At 48.3% G+C, this 26,674-nt stretch overlaps 1 protein-coding gene, 1 long non-coding RNA gene and 1 other non-coding gene across 3 annotated transcripts; 1 reads left to right on the forward strand and 2 right to left on the reverse strand.

Annotated features, from left to right (window-relative positions):
• The first annotated feature begins 64 nt into the window (after window positions 1-64).
• On the forward strand, window positions 65-7,263 carry LOC122477928. Its single transcript, XR_006295794.1, has 3 exons — window positions 65-277; window positions 5,002-5,073; window positions 7,003-7,263. It is a non-coding gene; the product is annotated as an uncharacterized LOC122477928 (long non-coding RNA).
• LOC122477926 (rhox homeobox family member 2-like) lies at window positions 635-8,243 on the reverse strand. The gene is made up of 4 exons (XM_043571449.1): window positions 7,967-8,243; window positions 7,420-7,816; window positions 4,985-5,030; window positions 635-1,248 (listed from the first exon to the last, which is right to left on the reverse strand). The coding sequence occupies exons 1-4, from the start codon at window positions 8,046-8,048 to the stop codon at window positions 733-735; spliced, it is 1,041 nt and encodes a 346-aa protein (XP_043427384.1). The 5' UTR covers window positions 8,049-8,243; the 3' UTR covers window positions 635-732.
• An 8,010-nt stretch (window positions 8,244-16,253) lies between these two features.
• LOC122478139 lies at window positions 16,254-16,396 on the reverse strand. Its single transcript, XR_006295889.1, has one exon.
• Window positions 16,397-26,674: the final 10,278 nt, after the last annotated feature.

Here is a 26,674-nt window from a genome sequence, read left to right on the forward strand (position 1 = left end):
GCGGGCCATAGGAAGGATTGCGCGGAAAGGTGCCGGGCAGCTGCGAGCTGGGGGCCGAGCGATGCCGGGCCCTGCACCCCTGGGGAGTGGGGGACAGGGGAGAGAGAGCGAGCCCAGCGCCGGCCTGGAAGGGGGTCTCGCCTCGCGGTGCCTCCGCAGGCGTCGGACCCTCCCGCTGGAAGGCCGCGCGGCCCGGTCTGGTCCGCCCGCGGGGCAGGCGCCGGACGCAACTTGGAGAGCACCAGATGCACACCCGGCTGCCGCTTCTCCGGGAGCTGTGAGTAGCCCCTTCCGAGTTTCCCTGCCAGTGCTCGGTTGTGCCCCAGCTCCTCGGGGCGACTGGGGCCCAGCCCCGCCCGGAAGCCCGCCGGTCCCTCCTTAGGGGCTGACGCCGCCCGGTCCTGCACCTCTGCGGGGTCGGGCTTGCGCGCGGGGCGGGAGGACGGGGTGGCCGAGGAGAGGGTGGGTCTCTGTAACCCTGCCCCGGGCACGTGGGCACCTTCGGGGATGTGCCTGGCCTGCCGATGGTGGCTCAGGGACAGTGCTGCGTGAGAGCAGGTGTCCTCGCCTTTCCCTATGAATGGCATTGCCCATGCAACTGACTGACCCCACACCACACGCAAAAGCAATTGTAGAGAATTCACAACTTTATTGAAAATGTAAAAAGTGCCCTAAAATAGAGGGTCAGTGAATTTGACTTCTCTTTAATACATTCAGCACACATTGAATGAACTATTCGTTATGGCAACAGATATAGAAACTTGAATCTGGCTCAAAAACACCTCGGAAAAAAACTGTCACAGAGCCATTCTTTGGGAAAAGGATTAAAGGAAGAGCTATGGGTGGTACCGCACCAGGATGGGCCATAGGAGGACAGCCATAGCGAGGGAAAGGTGGAGGGCAGCCAAAGGGAAGGGAAAGTGGAGGGCGGCCATAGGGAGGGAAAGGTGGAAAGTAGCCATAGGGAAGGAAGGGTGGAGGGTGGCCATAGGGAGGGAAACCTAGACAGGACCAAGGTTGAGGAAGCAGGAACATAGGAGGAAAGGGTGGCATGGGCGGGCGAGGTGGCCTCGGCATCATTGACTCCTGAAAAACCCACACAAAATTCAGCTGCCGAATGGAGATGCCATGGTAGGCTTGACCCGTGTTAATGATGGGAGGGGGGACCGTGGCCATGGGGGGCATGTTTCTGTACCTCAGTGCCCTCTGCTGTCTTCTCAACTTGGCCCTCCTATTCTTAAACCAAACCTTCAATCAGAGAGAAAAAAAGGATCGTTTTAGTATGTTGAGCATTGAATGTCATACATGAAAAAAAAAAAAAAACCCAGCAGGCTACTCTCTACACCCTCAGAGTTTTAAACTGCACCAGGGAAGCTACGTCCTTGTTGCTAAATTATCCTAGGAAAGTTAGCACCGAGGGGTCTCCCTTCAGCTCACCCTCAGACGGCACCCACTATGTGCCAGGCTGTGGCTCGGCTTATTGCTTTCACTCTGTCCTCCCACCTTGCGTACTATTTTTCCCCACCCTGACAAACAGGTGTAGCTGAGGAATGGCACTCCGTCCCTGCTGTTACTCTTCCACGTGCTGGGCTGTGTCCTGACAGCTGGCCCTCAGCTGTCCAGCTGCCACTGACTCCTAATCACTAGGCTAGTGTCACCCTGCTTGTGGGGAAGCTCAGCATAAAGTCCTGCTGGGGCGACAACCCCCAGTTTGCAAAGCCCGTCTTCAATGTGCAGTAAAGAATCCACAGGCACGTGTGGGATTTTGAAACCAAAGGTTTCTTTGAAGGATGGCTAAAGGCTCATTCATTTTCTGAAACCTCTTCGTAGTTGAAGGATGGTACTGTGAGCGAGGCTTGGGCTTGGAGGGCCCAGCAGCCTGTGGCTTGTCTTGCTGGGACACAAGTGAAGCTGAAGCACCGGACAGCACCTGGGTGTTTTACACTTCGGGGGCAACGAAGGTTTAGCCTGACTAGGACCACACTTACTCAAGTTCTCAAAATCTCTGCCCAGCCAACAGTTCGGGGGCAAAGAGGCACACCACCGTTGTCCACTCTGCACCCTCCACCCTGCCCCACCCTCCAGACTTCCCTGGGCTCAGCACCCGGTCAGCGCCCTCTGCTCTGGCTACAGTTCCAGGACCCTGGACAGGAGCCACTGCTGCCCAGCAGGGCAGGGCCCCCTAAGCCCCTCTCCTCCACCAGGAGAGCCCCATCCCATCCCTTCTTCTCCTTTTTTTTGAGTCGAAGCATAGCTGACAATACAATATTATAGTAGTTTCAGGTGGACAGCACAGTGATCCGTCATTCCTCTACCTTACAAAATGCTCCCCACGATCAGTGTAATCACCATGATCACCATACAAAGTCACTGCTGTATTTTGACTATATTCCTTCTGCTGTACTTTTCATCACCGGGACTGATTTGCTACATGACTGGAACTTGGCGCCTCCTAATGCACTTCACTTGTTTTGCCCGTCCCTCTCCCCCTACCCCGCAATCTCCAGTCTCCTCTGTATTACAGTCTGCTTCTGTTTTGTCTGTTCGGTAAGATTCCACACATAAGTGAAATCATATGGTATTCTTAAGGCAACCAGGCGAAACTGACACTTTAGGAAGACAGCTAAGCATGTGGGAGAGGAGTCGCAAAATGGCTCCTCCCGCCTCTCTGCCAGCTATGAACAGTACAAAAAACAAAACAAAACAAAACACCTGTCCTTTGGACTCCACTGTCCTTTCCACATCGTATTAATGGAATTCCTTTGTATTTAATATTTGTAGACATTCCCAGTTGGCAAAGGTTACTGGAGACTAAGGGCCTCTACTCTCTCTGTGGCCTCATTTTCCCTCTCCCAGCTTAGTAGTTACTTGGTCTTTCTGCTGCTTGAATATGAAAAGTCTAAAGAAACCAGTGCTGGGAGCTCCTTTTGGGGGATCCAAGTTTACCAGAGGCCAAGTCTACACGAGTGCAAAGCAGCCTAACTGAGGTAGACGCCGATACTAGTTCCACATACCTAATACTGGGTTATCAAAACAGCTCTTAACTGTACTCGCAAAATGGTCGAGGGGACACCCATTAAAATGTTCTTCACACAAACGCTTTATGTTCTCAGTTATATGTGGAATCTAAAAAAAAGCTCGACAAACTCATGGAGCAACATCGGATCTGTGAGTGCTAGAAGCGTGGGTGGAGGAAGGGCCTAGAGTCGGTCACAAGGTAAAAACTGCCACTTTTGAGATAAATACGTACCAGGAAGATAATGTAACATAACGACTAGACTTAACACTGCCACGTGGTACGTATGGCAGTTCAGAGATGCAATTTTCTTAATGTTTGTTTATTTTTGAGAGAGAGCGCGAGCAGGCGAGGCCGGAGAGGCAGACAGAGAGGGAGACAGAGGATCCCAAGAGGGCTCCACGCTGACAGCGGCAAGCTGGGAGCCCCCTTCCTGCTCTTGTGCCCCCTGTCTCTCCCTCTCTCAAAATAAATAAGCACACTTAAAAACAGAAAAAGAAGACCAAAATCTCAGGTGTCAGACAGTCCTCGAAGGACCATTCGCTAATGCGTTTGGTACTCTCACAAACTGGAACGTGAGTGATATCCCCAAAGAATTCTCCCCTTACCCTCCACCTCGTTAGACTGGCTTCCCCCTTTGTTGAGTTGATGCAACCTTGTTTGAAATTGTTGTTTGAGTTTATTTTGTCTTGGACAGATTTCAGAGGTTGCGACTCCCCCCTCCCACGTCTACCATAATGCACAATCTACTCTTTAACTATGTTTTCAGGCTGACAGATCAAAGAATTCTGGGAAATTAAAGTGGAGGCCTGCCACTCTCCACACCCCTTTACCAAACACTTAAAAGCAATAGCTCCAAATAGGAATTAATTAAATTTTAAAATGTTGAAATAAAATAATTTTTTCATTAAAAAATAAAACTGCCTTACTCCAAATCCTAGAGTAACAAATCATAGATGTTAAAAAACAAGCAAAACACAAAACAAAACAAAAGGAAACCAACAACAGGAGACCCAGGTACTTTAACTAAAAGCAGTAAGCAGTGAAAATAAAAAACATTTTTGAAAGTTTTAAATAAAATTTAAAAAATAAATCAAACGAATTTTATAATTAAAAAATAAAATTGCTTTAGTCTGGATCCTAGAGCAAAAGATCATATTCAAAAGGAAAACCACCACATAGGGCGCCTGGGTGGCTCAGTTGGTTAAGCGTCCAGCTCTTGATTTCTGCTCAGGTCATTATCTCAGGGTTCGGGAAATTTAGTCCCCATGTCAGGCTCTGTGCTAACAGCTCAGCACCTGCTTGGGATTCTCTCTCTGCCCCTCTCCTGCTCGCACAGACTCTCTCTCTCTCTCTCTCTCTCTCTCTCTCAAAATAAATAAACTCAAAAAAGGAATATACGTGCAATATACTACATATTTTTTATATGTACATTTATATATTAAGTGTATTTCTACTTTAGATAAATATAAGCATTATTCTATGAGTTAAATGTATTGTATATCTTATATAATTTATATTTACTACATTACATACATATTTTTGTATTTATAATATATATAAAATACATATATAGTTATATTAGCACGTAAATATATATTGCTCATAAAAATCAGTATACTATACATGTGACATATAGTTATAAAAATATGTGTATTATAAGTCTACTTTAGTGACCTATGAAAGTACATACAGTAAGGTGTAGCTTAGACAAAGGTGTATATATATGTGTATGCAAGGGATACTATACTATACCAATTTTTTCATTCCTTTAGGAAATCATGTTCCCTCTGGTAATGGGCAATTTCCAAAACCTGGGCTTTGTGTATCCCACCTTCCCCTCCGCAAGACCCAAAAGTTCAACACTTATTTCCCAAATCTAAAAAAGGCAACGAAAAAAGGTGCCCCAAATCCTGAAACAGGTTTAAAATGGCTCCCAGCGAAATTGTTTTTTTCGGGGTTACTGACCTGCACTCTGGCTACAGGCACATTCATGAATCTCGAAAGTTCCTGGCTGAGGGGAGAAAAATCGCAAGGATCAGTATGTGGAGTTGGCGGTGAGTTAAAATACAGCATTTTTCATTCATCGTTTGAAAAATTGTTTTCGGGGAGATGTCAGTGACATTTTATGAACCAGTTTCTGCACTAGGAAAAGTCACGCCATTTCAGGATTTACAGTGAGGTTCCGTTGACAAAGAATTTAAGGGAAGCCAAGTCTTGGTGGGTAAAGGAGGCACAGTCCCCAAGAACACGTGACATTCTAATTCAGTTTCTTTTAGTGTTATCAACACCAAAATGAAAAAGAATCTGACTGAGGAACTATCTGTGTGGACTTTCAGTCATTGCTCTTACCCAATTTATGGGTTAAATTAGAGCCTTAAGGGGCGCCTGGGTGGCTCAGTTGGTTGGGTGTCCGACTTCGGCTCAGGTCATGATCTCGAGGTCTGTGAGTTCCAGCCCCGTGTCCGGCTCTGTGCTGACAGCTCAGAGCCCGGAGCCTGTTTCAGATTCTGTGTCTCCCTCTCTCTCTGACCCTCCCCCGTTCATGCTCTGTCTCTCTCTGTCTCAAAAATAAATAAAGGTTAAAAAAAAATTTTTTTAATAAAAAAATAATGATAAATTAGAGCCCTAAAACAACATGCGTTCTCTCTCTCTGTCTCTCCCCTCCCCTCCCATCCCTTCCCCTCCCCCATCTCTCTTTATCAGTAATGAACCCAGTTAAGAGTACATGCCCACTTGAGGCTAAAGGATGGCACAAACTGCTGTTTATTCCTTGGTCCTGCTTTGTTACATTTTTCTATCACTAACTTCCCCCCTGCCATCCACCATCCACCCCCCAACACACACACACACACACACACACACACACTCACTCTCCCCCCCCACCCCCGCCCCCACTATTCTGTAAGGGGTAGCTTGAGGCTTCCTTTGAGGGCAGTTTTTCCGTCGGCACGATTTAATTTTAATTTTTTTCAATTTTATTATTTTTTTCTTTTCTTTTTTTAAAATGTTTATTTATATTTGAGACAGCGCCACGCGCAAGCGTGGAAGGGGTGAACAGGGAGGGAGACAGAATCCAAAGCATTTCAGGCAAAGTCAGAGGTGGGGCTGGAATCCCAGAACGCTGAGAGATCTCTCGACCTGACGAAGTGGGACGCTCAACCACTGAGCCACCCAGGCGCCGGATTTACGGTTTTCTAAGTAGGCTACGGGTCCAAAATGGGGCTTGGACTCACGACTCGAGATCAAAATTCATATGCTCTACAGACTGAGCCAGCCGCGCCCGTTTTCTTCTTCTTTAAATTTTAATTTATTTAAAAAAATTTTTTTTCAACGTTTATTTATTTTTGCGACAGAGAGAGACAGAGCATGAACGGGGGAGGGGCAGAGAGAGAGGGAGACACAGAATCGGAAACAGGCTCCAGGCTCTGAGCCATCAGCCCAGAGCCTGACGCGGGGCTCGAACTCACGGACCGCGAGAAAGTGACCTGGCTGAAGTCGGACGCTTAACCGACTGCGCCACCCAGGCGCCCCAAATTTTAATTTATTTTTAAAGACCTCTAGCAAAGTTTAAGGGAATGCAGAACATTCACTACTCGAGACCGTTTTCCGGCGCACTATTTAAAAATATCCAAATCAGGGCAGGGCCGACTGGCGGGTTCGGTTGCAGGAGCCTGTGACTCTCGACGTCAAGGGTCATGAGTTCCAGCCCCACGTTGGGTGTATTTAAAATACATAAATTGGGATTACTTTAGTGAGTTGGGATTACCTCAAATACGTAAATAATTTAAAAATAACACTAAAATTTAAAAATAACACTAAAAACCGGTGCAGAAATAATCCACAACGAGCAGATTTATCACCATTTTAAGCAAAGGCGGGATCGTACTAGCCCGTTTGCTCCCGCGTCTCAGACTTCTCGCCCTCGCCCCTTCCCCCCCCCGCCCCCCCCGCCGTCCCCCCCCCCCCCCCCCCCCTGGTTCTAGTAGGACTTTCTAGGACTTTCTTCTATTAGCCGCAGCGGACAGTTTCCCGGCTCCAGATGTTCCACTCCACCTGAACGTCCCCCTTGGTCCCCACCCGCAGAGACCTCAGCTCCCGCCTAAACCAAGGGAGGCGCGGGACCGGCAGCCTCGAGGGCCCGGTAGGTTTTACTTCAGCCACGAGGGGAGAGACACGTGACAAGCCTCCGCGCCGCCACCCCCCCCCCCCCCCCCCCCCACTCGCCGTCCCGTTCCTGCCGTCGCTCCCCCGCCAGTCTCCGCCGCGGTCCCCCCAACGCCCTAGTCCGCGTCCCTTCCCCTCCCCGCCCCCCCCCCCCCCCCCCCCGCGCGCCGTCCCTGCCAACCCCAGTCACTCCCCCCGAACCCGGGCACCCGCGCCCCGCGCAGCGGCCCACTTACCGCGTGGTGGGGCTGGGATAGTGGGTGCTCTGGAACAAGCTCTCCAGCTGGCGCATCTGCTGGGGGCTGAACTTGAAGAGGCGACCCACCGTCCACCTCCCTCCCCGAGCGGGACCCGGAGCCGCGGCCGGGGGCAACTGCCCCTCCGGCCTTGGCTCCTCCGGCTTCGGCTCCTCCGGCTTCTCATCGCGGGTTTCGTGACCCGCGGGCCACGGATATCCAGCGCCCACATCGCCGGCCCCCTCCTCGCCGTCACCGTCACCATGGTTGTCGTCCCCATGGCTGTCTCCTTCCTTCTTGATTTGTATGCCTGCCGCCCGCTGCTGAGGTGCTAACTCTGACCCTGCTTCCTCAGCCGCTTGGTCTCTGGTAAGCGACATCCCCACTTGCTTGGTTTCTGCAAAGGAAGAAATCCAGAGACAAATATCAGCATCAGAGCCCGGGCTGTGGGGAGGAGGCGAGGGGAGGCATTTGAGGGGTGGCCAGACCGCTCCCCTCGCCCAGGGACCCTTCATTTCTGGGACGTGGCGAAGACGCTGGCACAGACCACGCAGCTCTTCCCGGTCCTCGTCGACTCCCAGGCTGGGGAAGCCCGTGACTTCGCGCTTGAATTGGTTGAAAGGATCCATAGTATCCCTCTGCCGTCCTGTGTGGATCTGCGTCTGGATCTGCTGGATCGCTGGGTCACACGTGAAGCGGTTGCTACGCTGCCGTGCCGTCGAGTTCAGCTACCCAGCGTCCCGCTAGGCGCTTTATATATACCACCCTTCAGTGGGGGTTGGGCTCGCCGAGGTGCGCATGCGGCTGGGCTTGGGCACCAAGTGGGCGGGTGCTCCTGCCAAGAGGGCTGGGGTGGGGAGCACTTGCTCTAAGGCATCGGAGGGGACTATGGGTAACCAGAGCTGGCGGCTTCGGTTGTAGCTTAGCTCGTGTCCCCCAAACTGGCGGCATGTCTCCCCCACTCCCGAGCAAGGGGCTGTGCTGCATTGTGTTTGCCTATTTCCATAGGGTGAGAGACAGACCTCACCCTAGGTGGAGACCTGGCAGAAAAGTTGGGACAATCTCTCTTGGGCCAGCCCCACCCCCCAACCTCTGGACCTAGCAGCCGGTACAAAGCAGGGAATAGTCATCAAACGAATGTGATCAGCTCTGAGGTGGCACACTCTGAGTTTTTTCAGCGAGATGCTGAAGTTAGAGCCCGCCAAACTCCCGGGTACCCGGGAACAGGAGCTGGGGCTTGGGGTTGGTGATCGTGCCTGGTGCTCAGATGCACTATGCAAATAAAACCACACGTGCCCCTTGGGAAAGTCCGGTGCCTCCAGAATTTTAGTGATGAAGCTACATCTCGGTGCAGGGCTACAAACCTGCACAGTGCATTCAAGGCTGCTTAAAGTGCACAAAGCTCCTGCTTTTTTTTTTCTTGCAATTTTTCTTTTTCAAATATTTGTTTCTTAGTCTCATTGTAACTGCGTATCCTGAAACATTCCTACACAGCAGCTATGCCTCTGGGTATAGATTTCTCTATACAAGCATGCATGTCCCTCAAGGGTTGGGACCTTTGGGACGCGGGTAATTTCCCGCCGCCATTTCTCCCTTCCTTCAGCCTCTCGGTTTTTCTAGAAAGATCTTCCTGAGCCCTTGCTGAGGGAATAAATGAAGTTTACTTCTTTTGTTTTTAAGTTTATTTATTTTGGGAGAGAGCACAAGCGGGGCGGGAGGGACAGAGGATCTCAAGGGGGCTCTGTGCTGAAGGCAGAGAGCCCGATGGGGGGCTGGACCTCAGGAACCCAAAGATCATGAAGTGAGCCAAAGCCAGATGCTTAACCGACTGAGTCACGCAGGCACCCCTAAATAAATTTCGTTTCTTGTTGGTTGTTTCCTTTTTCTTTTTCTTTTTCTTTTTCTTCTTCTTATTTATTTATTTATTTTTCTTACGGCAGGGATACATTTTTATTGGTCGGAGAGTTGAATTTATGTAGGGTTTTGGTTTCTCCAGGTGAGTACAGAAAAGAGACAAGGGACAAGAGATTTGGGGTATAGCAAGGAATCCGTGATAAAGAGTGACTCTACATAGTTTTATATAGTTTGTCAAAACTCAACAAATGTAAGTTTGAGATTTGTGCACTCTTTTGTATGTCACTTTTCCATCAACAGAGGAAACCTGTAAGCAAATACTGAACTCCACTTAATGGTATGCATGCTTATTTCTTGTCAAATAAAAGGGAGCAGACCAGATTGAGGGCTCTGTGGTTTTCCCCGCCAGAACTGTTTTATTGATGCTCCAAGACTCGTCAATATCCTAAATATTGAAAACAGCTTCCCACAGTGGGCCTTACGCTCGACAACGTGCTCGATTTATATCCCTCGTTTACCCCACGGCCATTCTCCTCACCCCCATTTGAATTCAGACACTCCATCATTTCTGTGGGTTCCTAAATGCATCGCGGGCCCTAGTCACCTCACCCGCTGAGTCTCAGGGATAAGTGCCCCTGCCTCATGCCCCTGGAGGATGGGTAAGAAACTAACTAAAAGAGGTTTGCGGACCAATTCGTTTTCAAAGAGGTGGTAAGGGATGCAAGGTGACTGCGTCCTCCTGACGACTTTAACCAGATGTTTCCTCCTCAGGGAGGCCCTTGTTGAATGCCGCAGGCACCTCCCCCGCCTCGGCCGGACACCCTATGCCCAGTTGCGACTTGACATTAGTTATTGCGTGAGCGGCCTACGAGGGCCTTCATTCTGTTTGTGCTGGACTGGCTGCGATTATCCGTGACCGCTGAGGGGGCGCGTTCTTTCGCGTCTCCCGTTCCCACGGAGCCTTCCCGTTGGCTCCGTCTCAGTCCCTCCCGTGTCCCGAGACAACTATTGCCCTACCTTGGCATCAGTTGTGGTAGTATTTTCTTCAGTGACTTCACACTTTGCAAACCTTAACAACCGAATGGAGCCTCGTCCTAAGCAAAAATAGCCACGACTGGGGTTCGATGTGCCGGGTTTATGGCCGTGGGCGCTCTGGAGCCAGCCTGCCGGGGTCCGCGTCGCGGCTTGCTCGCCCTGGCTAGCTGGCTAACCTGTTGAGTTGCTGAGTCTCAGTTTCCTCAGGTGTCCTCATCCGTATAACGAGGACAGCAACAGCCACCACCTCACCAGGGTGCTGCGGGAGTAATTGAGGTGACAAAAAGAAAATATTTCCGGTGGCCACACCACACCGTCTCACATTTCTGATTTCAGCCAATTTTGTGTCTCTTTATTCGCAAGGGTCCGCGAGAGAAGACAGGTGCTGGTTGTTCTCTGGCAGTTGACAACGAGGACGGCAAGTTTTCTTGTGACCGTCAGGTCTCCAGGGCTACACGTCATTTGGGGTCTTTGTTTTTTTAACTCTTTTTTTCAGTAATCTCTCCACCCAACGTGGGGCTCGAGCCCATGGCCCCGAGAGCGAGAGTCACACTCCCCCAACCGAGCCAGCCAGGCGCCCCGCTACATGTCTGTTTGTACCTACCTGGGCTCCAGTCACCAAACCTCGTGGCCTGCTGTGCTTCCAGGGCCCCGTGGCAGGTAGTGTGGGCAGTGCCTCCAGCGCAGACTCAGCCTTTGTGCCCTGGCTTCTCCCAGTCTGAGCAGAGAGATCAGCCCACATGAGAGAAAGACGCTGAAAATGACGGAGCCCCACCCCCACTAAGTGACCTGGGCTCTGTGGCCCAGGTAGATCAGCTGACATCCCTGTGCCTCCCGTGCCGCATCTGTACAAGGGGGGTCACGATGGTACCCCCTCTCCTGAGCTGCGAAGTGTACCAGGTAATGGAAGGAAGGCCCACAGGCCGGGCTCAGACGACCGGAGCTGATGCTGGAGGTAAGGGGTCAGGGCTGAGGGGGCTCAGGCTGTGCTTGGGCCCTCGCTGTGATCGAAGGTGCCGGACGTGGAGCATAAGCCCTGCCCCTGGCTGGATGGGCGAGCCTGTGGAGCGAACGCGGCCGTGCTTGCTCGTGCTGGTGACCTCACGTGAGTGCCGGTGGCGGCGCACCGGGGCCTGGCTGACGAAGCTCGCAGCTGTCCGCGGGGAGGGGAGGAGAGTGGTGCGAGGCGTCGCTGTTTCTTACTGAGGCAAGGCGACGGAGGCTTGGAGGGGTTGGGTGACCTTCCCGAGGTTATGCAGCTTGGTGGAAGTGGGCAAGGATCCGAACCTCTGAAGAGTGTTCCTGGCAGCCCCTGGTAGAAGCGGAGTTGGCTTTCGGGGAGTAGTGGGGCTTCCCTCACGTCTCAGAGTGAGCCAAAGTTTGGTAAATGCTAAGCAGGCTGTGCGCAGAACTGCAGTTAAAGCGGGGAGGAGAGGGGCGCCTGGGTGGCTCAGTCGCTTAAGCGACGGACTCTCGGTACTGGCTCAGGTCATGATGTCGTGGTTGTGAGATCAAGCCCCATATGGGGCTGCGGCCCAGCGTGGCTCCTGCTTGGGCTTCTCTGTCTCCGGCTCTCTGCCCCTACCCGACTCGTGCGTGCCTGCTCTCTAGATCAACAAACGTCCGTACCGACGAAGACAATAGGAGAGGGTATTACGAGCAACCCCAGGAAGGAAGAAGTAGAAAGCTGATCTCAGGAAACCCAGACACAGCCAGGGTGGCTGTCTCGAGGGTAGACCTCGAGAGGGAGCTAGAGAAGAGTCTGCAGAGAACTCCATATCCAGCAGGGAAATCAAGTTTCAATAGTACGTTGGGGTCGAATTCAAGGGAGGTGTTGGGATATGTGCATCTGGGAGGATGGAACCCTGTAAGTTTGGGGCAAGCGAGACTCATGAAAACAGTGTTTTAGGATGGGGTTCTTGGAGGGGAGTCCCAGATGGCTCTGGGTTCGGCTCACCGCAGTTACTGGGCTAGGGGATCAAGGTGGAGAGCCAGAGTCCCTGCTTGGAGGCCACATCGGCCCACAAGGTGCATGAGGCGTCCCCTGGAATTGGAATGTAAACGTCTGTGCGTGTAGTGGCATTACGGGGATGTGTGCACCTTTCATCAGCTAGAGGGGCGACCGCGCCCCTAACCCCCCCCTTCCGCCTTCATAAATATTATAGCAGAGAACAGGGGGCTGAGGAAAGCGAGCGGGCTCTGGAGTTGGGTGGAGCACACGTGTCTGGTTTCCGGGCACAGCCGTGTTCTTCTGCTTTCATGGTATAGTCTCACCTCATGACACTGGCCAGCCTTCCTGTCTCTGTGCCTCCGTTTCCCCAACTGGAAATAGGGCAACTCTTCCTATTACTACCACTGTTTACTAAACTAATGATGGTCAACTCACAGAATTCTTAGGAAGTCGGAATGAAGTATGGAAAAACAGTTTCCTTCCCTCGCCTTCCCTCCCTCCCTCTCTCTCTTCCTTCCTCCCTTCACCTGTTCTTCCCTCCCTAGATTCCTCCTTCCCTTTCTACCTCTCTGCCTTCTTCCCTGCCATCCTCTTCCCTCCTACCTCCTTCTCACCCTCCTCCCACTCTGTTCCGTATCCATCCCTCACCTCCCTCCATCTTCCCTACTTTCTCCTCCCTCTTCCCACTCCCTCCTTCCCTCCCTGTCTTTTCTCCCTCTCCTTCCTTCCTTCTCTCCCTCCTCTTCCCTCCCTATTTCCCTCCCTATTGTGTGTGTGTGCGCACATGTTCGTGCATGTACCTCATTGCATTTAATTGTCTAAATGTGTCTATGTACTAAAAACAAGCACCAAAGATATAAGCAAGTCATGGAGAGAAAGAAAATACATGAGTTAAAATCACATATAATCTAGAACAAGGCAAATGTCACACGTAAGTAATAAAGCAATATATGGAAGTGCAAAGAAGGCAGAATTTACATCAGTACAAATAAGAAAACAGTCGGAGGAGGTAGATTTTAAGATGACTCTTGAAGCGTGGGTAGAAGGTCTTCCTGGGCTTCCCCAAATAAATGGTTCTTCCTCAGTAACAAAAGTGACACGTATTGGGCACTCGGCTGGTTCAGTTGGTCGGTCTTGGACTCTTGATCTCAGGGGTGTTAAGTTTGGGCCCCACGTCGGGCGTAGAGTTTACTCAAAATCACTAGGTATGGAAAGAGCCAAATGTCCATCGATGTATGAATGGATAAAGAAGATGTGGCATATATATTTACAATGGAGTATTACTTAGCAATCAGAAAAGAATGAAATCTTGCCATTTGCCACTACATGGATGGAACTAGAGGGCATTATGCTAAGCGAAATTAGTCAGCCCAAGACAAATATAATGACTTCACTCATGAGGAATTTAAGATACAAAATAGATGAACATAAGGGAAGGGGGGCAAAAATAATATAAAAACAGGGAGGGAGACGAAACATAACAGACTTTTAAGTACAGAGAACAAACTGAGGATTGCTGGAGGGGTTGTGGGAGGGGGGGATGAGCTCAATGGGTAAGGGGCACAAAGGAATCTACTCCTGAAATCATTGTTGTACTATATGCTGACTAACTTGGATGTAAATTAAAAAAATAGATACATAAATAATAAATCTTTAGGGGTGCCTGGGTGGCTCAGTTGGTTGAACGCCTGACTCTTGATTTTGGCTCAGGTCTTGATCTCATGGTTGGTGAGATTGAGTACTATGTGAGGCTTGTGCTGAGAGTGGAGCTTGCTTAAGATTCTCTGTCTCCCTGTCCCTCTGCCCCTTCTCCGCTCATGCTCTCTCTCTCAAAATAAATAAACAGACATTTAAAAAATAGTGAAATAAAAATAAAATCTTTAAAAAAAGGTAACCCATTATTGTGATTTATATGGAAAGTATGAAGACACCGAAAATAAAACTTATTAAACTCGGCGCGCCTGGTGGCTCGGTCGGTTGAGCATCAGACTTTTGATTTTGGCTCAGGTCATGATCTCGGGGTTTGTGGGATTGAGCCCCATGTCAGGCTCCGTGCTGACAGTATATGGAAGCTGGTTGGGATTCTCTCTGTCTCTTCCCATCTCTCTGCCCTTTCCCTGCTCAGTCTCTCTCTCAAAATAAAGAATGAAAAATAGAAAAGCATATTAACCTCAACTATAACCCTGCCAAATATCCAAGGGTAATAATGAAAATGTTATTTTTCAGGTTGTTTTCCTATAATTTCTTTTCCAAGTACTACTGTATTCCACATTGTATCTGATATTCTGACATTTCATCACAAGCATTTCCTACATTTTTAAAAAGTTTGTATTTATTTACTTTGAGAGAGAGAGAGCACACAAGCAGGGGAGGGGCAGAGGGAGAGGAAGAGAGGGAATCCCAAGCAGGCTCCGTGCTGTCAGCGCCTGACAAGGGGCTCAGACTCACGAACCGCGAGATCATGACCTGAGTGGGAACCAAGAGGTGGACGCTTAACCGAATGAGCCACCCAGGAGCCCCAGGCATTTCCCACATCTTAAAAAATATTGGAAATCTTAGTGGCCATTCACAACCTCACTCACAGGGACCGTGATTAGCTGCTAAGGGGTGTTCTTCCTACCCATGATTATACTGTAATTAACAGACAAGCCAGATAGCCTCCTGGTAAGGCTGCCATTCCCTACAGAGTAAAGAGATAACCAGAATTTCTTCCAGACCCTGCTAAGAATGACCAGGAAGTGGTTCAGACTGAGGCCAATGTTCAGGGGCTGATAGCAGCAATAGAAGAGGCTTTCCCTCCTAAGGTGAGCTGGCCTAAGGCTGGATATTTTGACACTGGAGTTTGGGAATAATCCACACATAGAACACAACAGACGAGCAACAGATGTATGTTTAGTGAAGCTGAGTCTGATAGGTAGGGTCCAGCATAAAGTCCAAGTACCTGGGCCTCCTGCGGTCGCTTTTCCCCCCCTTTTTCCCCACAGAGAGTAGTTTATTGCTTTTAGAACAAAATAAGATGCTCTCAGAACTTGTCTTACTGAAGAAAATACTTTTAGAACTTTTTAAAACTTTCTAACACACTATTTTCTCAACTGATGAAGTAGGTACTTCGATGTAGAAAACGTGCCAGAGGTTTGTGCCCAGGCAGCATGGCACGGCCCACAATCGTGTGGGCCCAGAGCTGTCCCACTGGATGCAGCTAACTGCTTACAAGCACACTTTGTGGGGGCGCCTGGGGGGCTCAGTTGGTTGAGCATCCGACTTCGGCTCAGGTCACGATCTCGCCATTTGTGAGTTCCAGCCCCGCGTCGGGCTGTGTGCTGACAGCTCAGAGCCTGGAGCCTGCTTTGGAATCTGTGTCTCTCTCTTCTCCCTGCCCCTCTCTCCCTCATGCTCTCTCTCTCTCAAAAATAAATAAACATTAAAACATTTTTTTAAAAAGCAGGCGTTGTGCTTGCTGCCAGTGCACTGTCAGACCTGTAGTGTTCCTTCTCCCCCAGAACCCACTCCCGGGTCTTGCTCACTGCCCTGGGCCCTGCATTCCTGCACCAAACCCTGCCCAGGAGGCACAGGTGCGGGCAGATAGCTGGAGCTGCCAGACTGGCCCCCAAGTTAATCCAGGCAAGGAAAAACAGTGTGTTTCCTCCTCGGTTAGGTGGCCTCAGATGCCCCTTCCACAATGGGCGTCACCATTTCTGGACACCCCTCTTCCAGGTAACATCTACTCGGCGGCCCAAAACAGTAGGATGCCTGGGATGGAGAGGTCCCCCTCATTCCCTGGCCTCTCTGTGGTAGGTGACTACATGTTGTGTGGGCGTGCGTCCTCGCCTGTGCAGCAGGCGGGGTGGGGGGGGGCCCAGCCACTTTTGGGGCAACGTAGCCCCGGATCAGCGCACAAGAGCCTGGTGGTGTCTAAGGAAAGCCCCAAACCCTGAGCCCCGTGCTGCCACTGAAGGCCCTGGCCTAGTAACACCCAAATAGGGCCTCACAACTAAAAAGTCTCACGGAGGAAAACAAGGCTACCCGACACGTTGCAGCCATGACGGTCACCCTCAAGAGCTGATCTTGGCCTCGAGTCCTGGCCGAGGAGAAAAGGGACACCCCTGCGCCCCAACAGAGCCCCATGAGACAGAAGCCCTCTCCCGCTGCAGTTGTGGTTTTCTTTCGAAGTAGAGTTGACAATGTGGCCTTGTTTTCAAGTGTACAACTTTGTGGTTCCGCAATTCTATACCTTTCGACATGCTCGCTGCGATAAGTGTGGTTACCGCCTGTCGCTGTGCAACATTATCAAAACACTAATGACCGTGTGTCCCATGCTGTACTTTTAGCCCTATGAAATCCTGAAGTATTTTATAACTGGAAGTTTGTACCTCTTAATCCCCTTCATCTATGGAACCCACGCCCCACCTACCTCCCCTCTGGCAACCACCATGTTGTTCCTAAGGGACCCAGGGCAAGCCACCCGAAAATATACCAAAATGGCATATTGATTATTTTGGATTAAAGCTGCTTTCTTTTTAAAAAATGTTTATTTATTTCTTTTGAGAGACAGCAAGAGCACAAGCAGGGTAGGGGCAGAGAGAGAGAGGGAGAGAGAGAATCTCAAGCTGGCTCCACGCTGTCAGTGCACAGCCCGACGTGGGGCTCGATCCCACAAACTGAGATAATGATCTGACCGAAAATCAAGAGTTGGGCACTTAACCAACTGAGCCACCGAGGCGCCCCTATTTTTTCTTTTCAAGACATCTCTACGCCCAAGACAGGGCTCAAACTTGTGACCCCAATCACATGCTCTACCCACTGAGCCAGCCAGGTGCCCCTAAAGCTGCTTTATTTTTATTATTTTTAAAATTTTATATAGTCAGTGTTTTTTATTTAAAAAATTTTTTAATGTTTTATTTTATTTTTGAGAGACAGAGAGAGACAGAGCATGAGCGGGGGGAGGAGCAGAGAGAGAGGGAGACACAGAATCTGAAGCAGGCTCCAGGCTCTGAGCTGTCAGCACAGAGCCTGATGCAGGGCTTGAACCCATGAACACGAGATCATGACCTGAGCTGAAGTCGGATGCTCAACCGACTGAGCCACCCAGGCACCCCTAGTCAATGTTTATTTAGACTTAAATATTCATGTTTTCCATTGTTCTTCATTTCTTTTTTTTCATGTTTTAGCCCATCCCCCCTCCCACAACCCCTCCCAGTAACCCTCTGTTTGTTCTCCATATTTAAGAGTCTCTTATGTTTTGCCCCCGCCCTGTTTGTATATTATTTTTGCCTCCCTTCCTTTATGTTTATCTGTTTTGTATCTTAAAGCCCTCGTATGAATGAAGTCATATATTTGTCTTTTTCTCACTAATTTCACTTAACATAATACCCTTCAGTTCCATCTCTGTAGTTGCAAGTGGCAAGATTTCATTCTTTTTGATTGCTGAGTAATACTCTATTGTATATATATATATATATATATATATATATATATATATATATATATATATTGTAATATATATATATATATATATACCACATCTTCTTTATCCATTCATCCATCGATGGGCATTTGGGCTCTTTCTATACTTTGGCTATTGTTGATAGTGCTGCTATAAACATGGGGGTGCATGTGTGCCTTCAAAACAGCACACCTGTATCCTTTGGATAAATACCTAGTAGTGCAATTGCATAGGGTAGTTCTAGTTTTAATTTTTTGAGGACCCCTCATACTGTTTTCCAAAGTGGCTGCACCAGTTTTCATTCCCACCAGCAATGCAACAGCATCCCTCTTTCTCCGCATCCTTGCCAACATCTGTTGTTGCCTGAGTTGTGAATGTCAGCCATTCTGACAGGTGTGAGGTGGTATCTTATTGTGGTTTTGATTTGTATTTCCCTGATGATGAGTGATGTGGAGCATTTTTTCATGTGTCAGTTGGCGATCTGGATGTCTTCTTTGGAAAAGTGTCTATTCATGTCTTTTGCCCATTTCTTCACTGGGTTATTTTTTGGGGGGGTGTTGAGTTTGATAAGTTCTTTATAGATTTTGGATACTAACCCTTTATCTGATATGTCATTTGCAAATATCTTCTCCCATTCCATCGGTTGCCTTTTAGTTTTGCTGATTGTTTCCCTTGTTGTGCGGAAGCTTTTTATTTGATGAGGTCCCATTAGTTCATTTTTGCTTTTGTTTCCCTTGCCTCTGGAGACGTGTTGAGTAAGAATTTGCTGCAGCCAAGGTCAAAGAGGTTTTTACCTGCTTTCTCTTCAAGGATTCTGATGGCTTCTTGTCTTACATTTAGGTCTCTCATCCATTTTGAGTTTATTTTTGTGTATGGTATAAGAAAGTGGTCCAGGTTAATTTTTCTGCATATTGCTGTCTAGTTTTTCCTAGCACCACTTGCTGAAGAGACTCTCTTTATTCCACTGGATATTCTTCCCTGCTTTGTCAAAGATTAGTTGGCCATACATTTGCGGGTCCATTTCTGCATTCTCTATCTTGTCGATCCATTGATCTGAGTGTCTGTTCTTGTGCCACTACCATACTGTCTTGATGATTACAGCTTTGTAATTCAACTTGAAGTCTGGGATTGTGATGCCTCCTGCTTTGGTTTTCTTTTTCAAGATTGCTTTGGCTACTTGGGGTCTTTTCTGGTTCCATACCGATTTTAGGATTGTTTGTGCTAGCTCTGTGAAGAATGCTGGTGTTATTTTGATAGGGATTGCATTGAATACGTAGATCGCTTTGGGTAGTATCGACATTGCAACAATATTTGTTCTTCCTATCCATGAGCATGGAATCTTTTTCCATTTTTTTTTTGTGTGTCTTCTTCAATTTCTTTCATAAGCTTTCTGTAGTTTTCAGTGTATAAATTTTTCACCTCTTTGGTTAGGTTTATTCCTAGGTATTTTACAGTTTTCGGTGCAATTGTAAATGGGATCGATTCCTTGATATCTCTTTCTGTTGCTACATTATTCGTGTATAGAAATGCAACCGATTTCTGTACATTGATTTTATATCCTGTGACTTTGCTGAATTCATGGATCAGTTCTAGCAGTTTTTTGGTGGAATCTTTTGAGTTTTCCATATAGAATATCATGTCATCTGCAAAGAATGAAAGTTTGACCTCCTCCTGGCCGATCTGGATGCCTTTTATTCCTTTGTGTTGTCTGATTGCTGAGGCTAAGACTTCCAATACCGTGTTGAGTAACAGTGGCGAGAGTGGACATCCCTGTCTTGTTCCTGACCTTAGGGGGAAAGCTCTCAGTTTTTCCCCATTGAGGATATTGGCGTTGGGTCGTTCATATATGGCTTTTATGATCTCGAGGTAGGATCCTTCTATTCCTACTTTCTTGAGGGTTTTTTTTATCAAGAAAGGATGCTGTATCTTGTCAAATGCTTTCTTTGCATCTATTGAGAGGATCATGTGGTTCTTGTCCTTTCTTTTTGATGTGATGAATCTCATTGATTTTTTTGCAGATATTGAACCAGCCCTGCATCCCAGGTATAAATCCCACTTGGTCGTGGTGAATAATTTTTTTTAATGTATTGTTGCATCCAGTTGGCTAATATCTTGTTGAGGATTTTTGCATCCATGTTCATCAGGGAAATGGGTCTATAGTTCTCATTTTTAGTGGGGTCTGTGTCTGGTTTTGGAATCAAGGTAATGCTGGCTTCATAGAAAGCGTTTGGAAGTTTTCCTTCCATTTCAATTTTTGGGACAGCTTCAGGAGAATAGGTGCTAACTCTTCCTTAAATGTTTGGTAGAATTCCCCTGGAAAGCCATCTGGCCCTGGACTCTTTTTTTTGGGGGGGGGGAGAGATTTTTTATTACTGATTCAATTTCTTTACTGGTTATGGGTCTGTTCGAATTTTCTATTTCTTCCTGTTTCACTTTTGGTAGTTTATATGTTTCCAGGAATTTTTCTATTTCTTTCAGATTGCCCATTTTATTGGCGTATAAGTGCTCATAATATTCTCTTTTTTTGTTTTTATTTCCACTGTGTTGGTTGTGATCTCTCCTCTTTTATTCTTGATTTTATTTATTTGGGTCCTTTCCTTTTCATTTTGACCAGTCTGGCTAGGGGTTTATCAATTTTGTTAATTCTTTCAAAGAACCAGCTCCTGGCTTCATTGATCTGTTCTACTGTTTTTTGTTGGTTTCGATAGCATTGATATCTGCTCTGATCTTTATTATTTCCTGTCTTCTGCTGGTTTTGGGTTTTATTTGCTGTTCTTTTCCAAGTTCTTTAAGGTATAAGGTTAGGTTATGTATCTGAGAGCTTTCTTCCTTCTTTAGGAAGGCCTGGATTGCTATATACTTTCCTCTTATGACCACCTTTGCTGTATCCCAGAGGTTTTGGGCTGTGGTGTTAATATTTTCATTGGCTTCCATATACTTTTTAATTTCCTCTTTAACTTCTTGGTTAGCCCATTCATTCTTTAGTAGGATGTTCTTTAGTCTCCAAGTATTTTTTACCTTTCCAAATGTTTTCCTTGTGGTTGCTTTCGAATTTCATAGCGTGGTGGTCTGAAAATATGCACGGTATGATCTCGATCTTTTTGTACTTGTTGAGGGCTGATTTGTGTTCCTGCACCTGGTCTGTTCTGGAGAATGTTCCACGTGCACTGGAGAAGAATGTATATTCCACTGCTTTAGGATGAAAGTTCTGAATATATCTGTGAAATCCATCTGGTCCTGTGTGTCATTCAAAGCCATTGTGTCCTTGGTGATCTTCTGATTAGATGATCTGTCCATTGTTGTAAGTGGGGTGTTGAATTCCCCTACTATTAGGGTATTCTTATCAATGAATTTCTTTCTGTTTGCGATTAATTGATTTATATATTTGGGTGCTTTCACATTTGGAGCATAAATGTTTACAATTGTTAGGTCTTCTTGGTGGATAGACCCCTTGATTATGATGTAATGCCCTTCTGCATCTCTTGATACAGTCTTTATTTTAAAGTCTAGATTGTCTGATATAAGTATGGCTACTCCGGCTTTCTTTTGTTGACAATTAGCATGATAAATGGTTCTCCATCCCCTTGTAAAGCTACTTTAAATAGAGCCATTCAGGAAGGACATGCAGATCTTCCTCTGTCCCCTTGGAAGCAGGAAATAAGTCTCCCGTGTGAAAGGTACTTTCCCTACACCAGGAGGTAACAAGACATCCTTAGAACCATAGATGGGGAATTTACAGCTTAGTAAACTGCATAAACAACACTTGTTACTTTTTTGCTAATTTTCTGCCCCAGCCCAAATCCTGTTTAGAATTCCTTACAAATTGAATCTTCCAAACACAGTTTCTTGGTCCTGTCTACTACTCAGATTTTTTTTCTCTTTATCTAAAGTGTATAGAAACTACCTGCTTTGGTCATTTCTTTGGGTCTCAATTTCACTATTGGGCTCTGTGCACATGTCATAAAACTTTTAGTTTTTTTCTCCTGTGAATCTCTCTCCAGTAAATTTAAATCTTAGTCCAGCTGGAAGACCTTGAAGGATGGAAAACAGTTTTCTCTCCCTTTAGCAGTAACCTTGGGCTTAGCACTCTGTGCTGACAGCTCAGAGCCTGGAACCTGCTTCAGATTCTGTCTGTCTCTCTCTCTCTCTCTGCCCCTCCCCTGCTGGTGCAGTCTCTCTCTCTCTCTGTGTCTCAAAAAGAAATAAAAACATTAAATTTTTTTAAAAAAACATTGGCCTTAGCAATATTTTTCAGGATCAGTGTCCTTAGGCAAAGTAAAACAAAAACAAAAATGGACTATGAGATTACATTAACATAAGCTTTTGCACAATTATGGAAACCATCCTACTGTTGTTTCTTTTTTTTTATTTTTTAATGTTTATTATTTTTGAGAGAGAAAGAGAGACAGAGAGCAAGCAGGGGAGGGGCAGAGAGAGGGAGACCTAGAATCAGAAGCAGGCTCCAGGCTCTGAGCTGTCAGCATAGAGCCTGGCCGGGCTCGAAATCACAGACTGCGAGATTATGACCTGAGCTGAAGTTGGCCGCTCAACTGACTGAGCCACCCTGGCGCCCCAATCCTGCTGTTGTTTCTAAGTATCTGGTAAAGAGGTATAGACAGAGGCAGGCCTCAATTTTAGTTTTCTGGAATTCTTTCATAAGTCAGCTGGAAAACATTGTTAACATAGCAAGGTGTGCATTATAGTGGAGATGGGGGGGTTGCAACCTCTGAAATATGTCAATAATATGAAACAAAGTAAAATAATTCCTTTTATTAATATTTTATTTCATTTTTTAAAGTAATCTCTACACCCAACCTCGGGCTCCAGCTTTTGACGCCAATATCAACAGTCATATGCTCTACCAACTGAGCCAGGCAGGTGCCCCTAAAAAAACAATTTCAAACAAAGTTTCGCCCACATAACAAACGTGGAAGTGTTAGGTGAGAATTATGCCTTGCAGAGACCATATTCAAATTTTAGCATCTACCAAATGCACTAGTGAATATCCTATTGAGGAATTTCTAAACCCTGAGATTTTTGTCTTCATTTTGATGTTCCTGTTCTGAAGACGTTGTATGGAATTTGTCTTTGGTAGGGGATGACTCTGGCTCAGGCTGGATTCTTACATGTGGTCATTCCAAAAACATTTTCATTGGCTCAGTCAGTGATGACTGATTTGTGGGTCAATGGATCAAGGGAGGATTGTTTGTGACCATAGAAAACCCTAAATTGTATCAAAGGATAATTTGGAAAAAAAATAGAATAAGGAGAAAATAAAGCAGAAAAGGAAAACTCAGAGTGGGTTTATTAGCCTTGCTGCAGAGAGTGTGAGTAGGTTTGAGATGGAAAGGTCGAGCACAGGTGGACCTGGGGAGGCCAGACAGGCAGCCGGACAAAGCGGGCCCCGGAGACCGGGCACGGGGCTCCCAGGCAGGTCTGGCCAGGGCTTGGGAGGCCCGGGCCTCTCTGCTTTGTCAGGCCGGCAAAGCAAAGCTCGGGAAAAGAAACCCTTCAGTTTGGTGAATTTGGCTGAGTTGATTTCCACCCCCCGGGCTTGCCTAGTGCTCTCTCAATGGAGTTCTGAAGGGAAAAGGAGCCACAGGAAACAAATCAGAAAAAAGACATCATGTTCTCCTCCGTCTCCAAACTCGACGCATGAATTCTTGAAGAAAAATTTCCCCCTTTTTATGAAGATACAATTGATACGCAGCCCTGTATAAGTTTAAGGGGTTCAGCATAATAATGTGACTTACATGTGTCGTGAGGTGATTACCACGATAAGTTAGTCACCATCCAGCATCTCCTATAGATGCAAAGAAAAAGGAACAAGGTTCTTTTCTTTGTAATGACAACTCTTAGGACTGACCCTCTTAACAGTTTCCATATATTCCCTACAGCACGGTTGCCTATAGGCATGTCGTATATTAATTATATCCTCAGTGTGGTAGACTCCCCTCCCTAAGGAGAGAGAAAAAAAGCAAGAAAAAACTTCAAGGTAACCTGGCTATGCGCCTACGTGACAACATCCCTCATGACCTTGTAAACTGAGATTACTTAATCAGACTGCGTGTTTGTGTGTGTTACCATATATGGGAGACAAAGAAATAGAAAATGTATAAAAAACTATGCCATGTGACATTTGGTTCTCAGTTCTTCTGGTACGAACCCAACTGAGCGGTACCAGCACGAATAAAGTTGCTTCCTGGAAATTAAAAACCTCTGCGTCATGACTCTCTGGGCGAGAACGCCACTACATTAGTTGGCAGCTTGTGTCCGGGATTTGGAGATGGTGCATTTCCACTTCCTTTGCCACCGAGGTAGAGCCTGAGAGCTGGGAGAAGCAACCTCGACTGGCGCCAATGGACCACTTGATCTGTAGGAGATTAGCCTATCCCGGTGTGCAGGGGTGAGGGCCCCGTGTGCACCAACGGAACCCGTGAGGCCCAGGAACCAGCTTAAGGAGCGCCACCCATCAGACTGGTAAGAACCCAGGTTCGTTTTGGCAGACCTGCCCCTAAGAGGCAGAAGGGGAGCCTAATCACCTCCAAGTTGCCCTAGTAGTTCTACAAGGGATGAGGAACGACGCTGCAACTCTAAGGTGCTGAATGTAGGGCGGTGGGTTGGAGTCATTATGTGAATGTGTGTGAATGAGATGGACAGCTTCCAACCTGACCAAGGGCTGAAGCCAGTGTTGAGTCCTGATCCACAGTTCCGTGGAGACCTCATACAGCTTAAGGCAGCATCAGGCTTCCTCGGGAGTCTGATCCGGGTCAGGGGTTGGTACTGAACCCACCAATGCCAAGACGCTCCTGAAATATCTCCAAGAGGAGACTGGAGACAGACAAAGCAATGTATGTCCTCTCCAAATTAGCCCCCCTTCCCCCTTTATCTTCTCTTGTGCATGAAAATTGTCCATCAGGGGGAGGAAATGGGTGGAAAGGAGAGTAAACTGGCTCCCCTAGAGTGTCTGTTGAGAAAATTCGAAAAGGGATATTCAGGAGATTATGGTGTGAAATTAACTCCTGAAAAGCTCTGGACGTTCTGTGAAATTGATTGGCCATCATTTGGGGTGGGCTGGCCCTCCGAGGGCTCACTTGAGAAGGAACTAGTTTGCTGAGTGTTCAGGGTCATTGTGGGAGACCCCGGCCACCCTGACCAATTTCCTTACATTGACTGTTGGCAAGACCTGGTCCTATCCCCGCTGCCTTGGCTGAAAGTCTGTATCACAGAGAGCTGTCAAGTTATGATGGCTCGCATCGCAGCTTCCTCCAAATACAGGCCAGCAACTAAAAGGCCCAAATCTGTTAGGAAAAGGTTAAATATTTGGCTTCCACCTGTCTCAGGGGCAGCACCAACTCAGCCCAGAGAGGAAGCAGGCCATCTGCTCAATCCCGGCCCTGACAACCCGACGCCAGGTTCGAGATTTTCTCGGGGTCGCAGGTGTCTGTAGAATCTATATATTCAACTTTTCAGTCCTGATGAAACCCCTCTATGAGGCTACAAAGTGGGGAGAGAGGGAACCCCTGATGTGGGAGTCAGTACAGCAAAAGGCCTTCGAGGAAATATAGTGAGCCCTCACTAATACGCCTGGTTTGGGGCTCCCAGACACGACTAAGCCTTTCTTTCTGTACGTCCATGAGTGCACTGGTATTGCAGTGGGAGTCCTAACTCAGATGGCATGGCATGGCCCGGTGGCATATCTCTCCGAGCAGCTTGACTCCGTGGCCCAAGGCTGGCCACCCTGCCTATGGGCACTTGCGGCCACGGCCCTCTTAGTGTCTGAGGCTGACGGGTTAACTATGGGACGAGAATGGACGGTCCGAATGACACATCCAGTACTGACATTAATGGAGTACAAGGGACAATACTGGCCACCCAACGCCGGGATGGTCAGATATCAGGAATGCTACGTGAGAACCCGCACATTCCCCTGGAAGCAGGGCCGACCCTGAACCCTGCAACCCTGCTGCCCGTCGGGCCCGGCCAGCCAGACCCTGACTGCATTGAAGTCACGGATGAGGTGTCCTCCAGCCGACCAGACTCGAGGGGCCAGCCTCTCGAGGACCCCGGCGCCCAGTGTTTCACCCACAGTAGCAGTTTTGTGAAAGAGGGAGAACGCCGTGCAGGGAACCCCGTGGTGACGCCGAATTCCGTCACTGAGGCCAAGCCCCTCCCCCAAGGGACTTGAACACGGAAGGCAGAGCTCATCACGCTAAGCCGCGCCCTCCAACTGGCGGCAGGGACGCGTGTTAATATACACGCAGACTCTATGCCTTCACCCCCCTCCACGTGCATGCGGCTTTATATAAAAAGAAGGGTCTAATAAACTCAGGCGGAAAAGACGTAAACTATGGTAAGGAAATCCTGGGACTCTTGGACGCTCTGTGGGCCCCTAAAAGGGTGGCAGTCATGCATTGCCGGGGACATCGAAGGGGAAACATCACGGCTGCACGGGGGCACCGTAAGGCAGACCGAGAGGCAAAGCTCGCGGCCTCCAAAGGAACGGCGGAATCGGCGCCTTTACCCGCCGCGCTGTTCCCCAACCCGCTGGCACAATGGGACCCGAATTACACCACGAAAGTACCTGGTTTAGGACTGAAAATGGAAGCTGCCTCCCGGGGGGATGGTGGAAATGCGAAGACGGCCGGGTAGCAATTCCTGAGGCCCGGGCCCCAACCCTCGTCCCGCAGTTCCATCAGGACACCCGTGTGGGCCGGCCGGCCCCCGACACTAGTGAGCCGGCATCCCCCCCTCTCTCCGGCCCAGCCCCGGGGGGGATGGGAGCAATGTGAAACGTGTGCCCGGAATGGCCCACGTCAGGGACCCAAGGCCGCCCCCGGGGTGCAGAGCGGCGGGGAGCCCCACTTGAAAGCGCGATGGTGGACTTCACTGAGCTTCCCCGGGGCCGAGGCCCCAGTACCCGTCGGCGCGTGTGTGCGCTTTCTCGGGCTGGGTGGCAGCCTTCCCGGCTC

This window comes from Prionailurus bengalensis, chromosome X, assembly GCF_016509475.1.
Source record: "Prionailurus bengalensis isolate Pbe53 chromosome X, Fcat_Pben_1.1_paternal_pri, whole genome shotgun sequence".
NCBI lineage: Eukaryota > Metazoa > Chordata > Mammalia > Carnivora > Felidae > Prionailurus > Prionailurus bengalensis.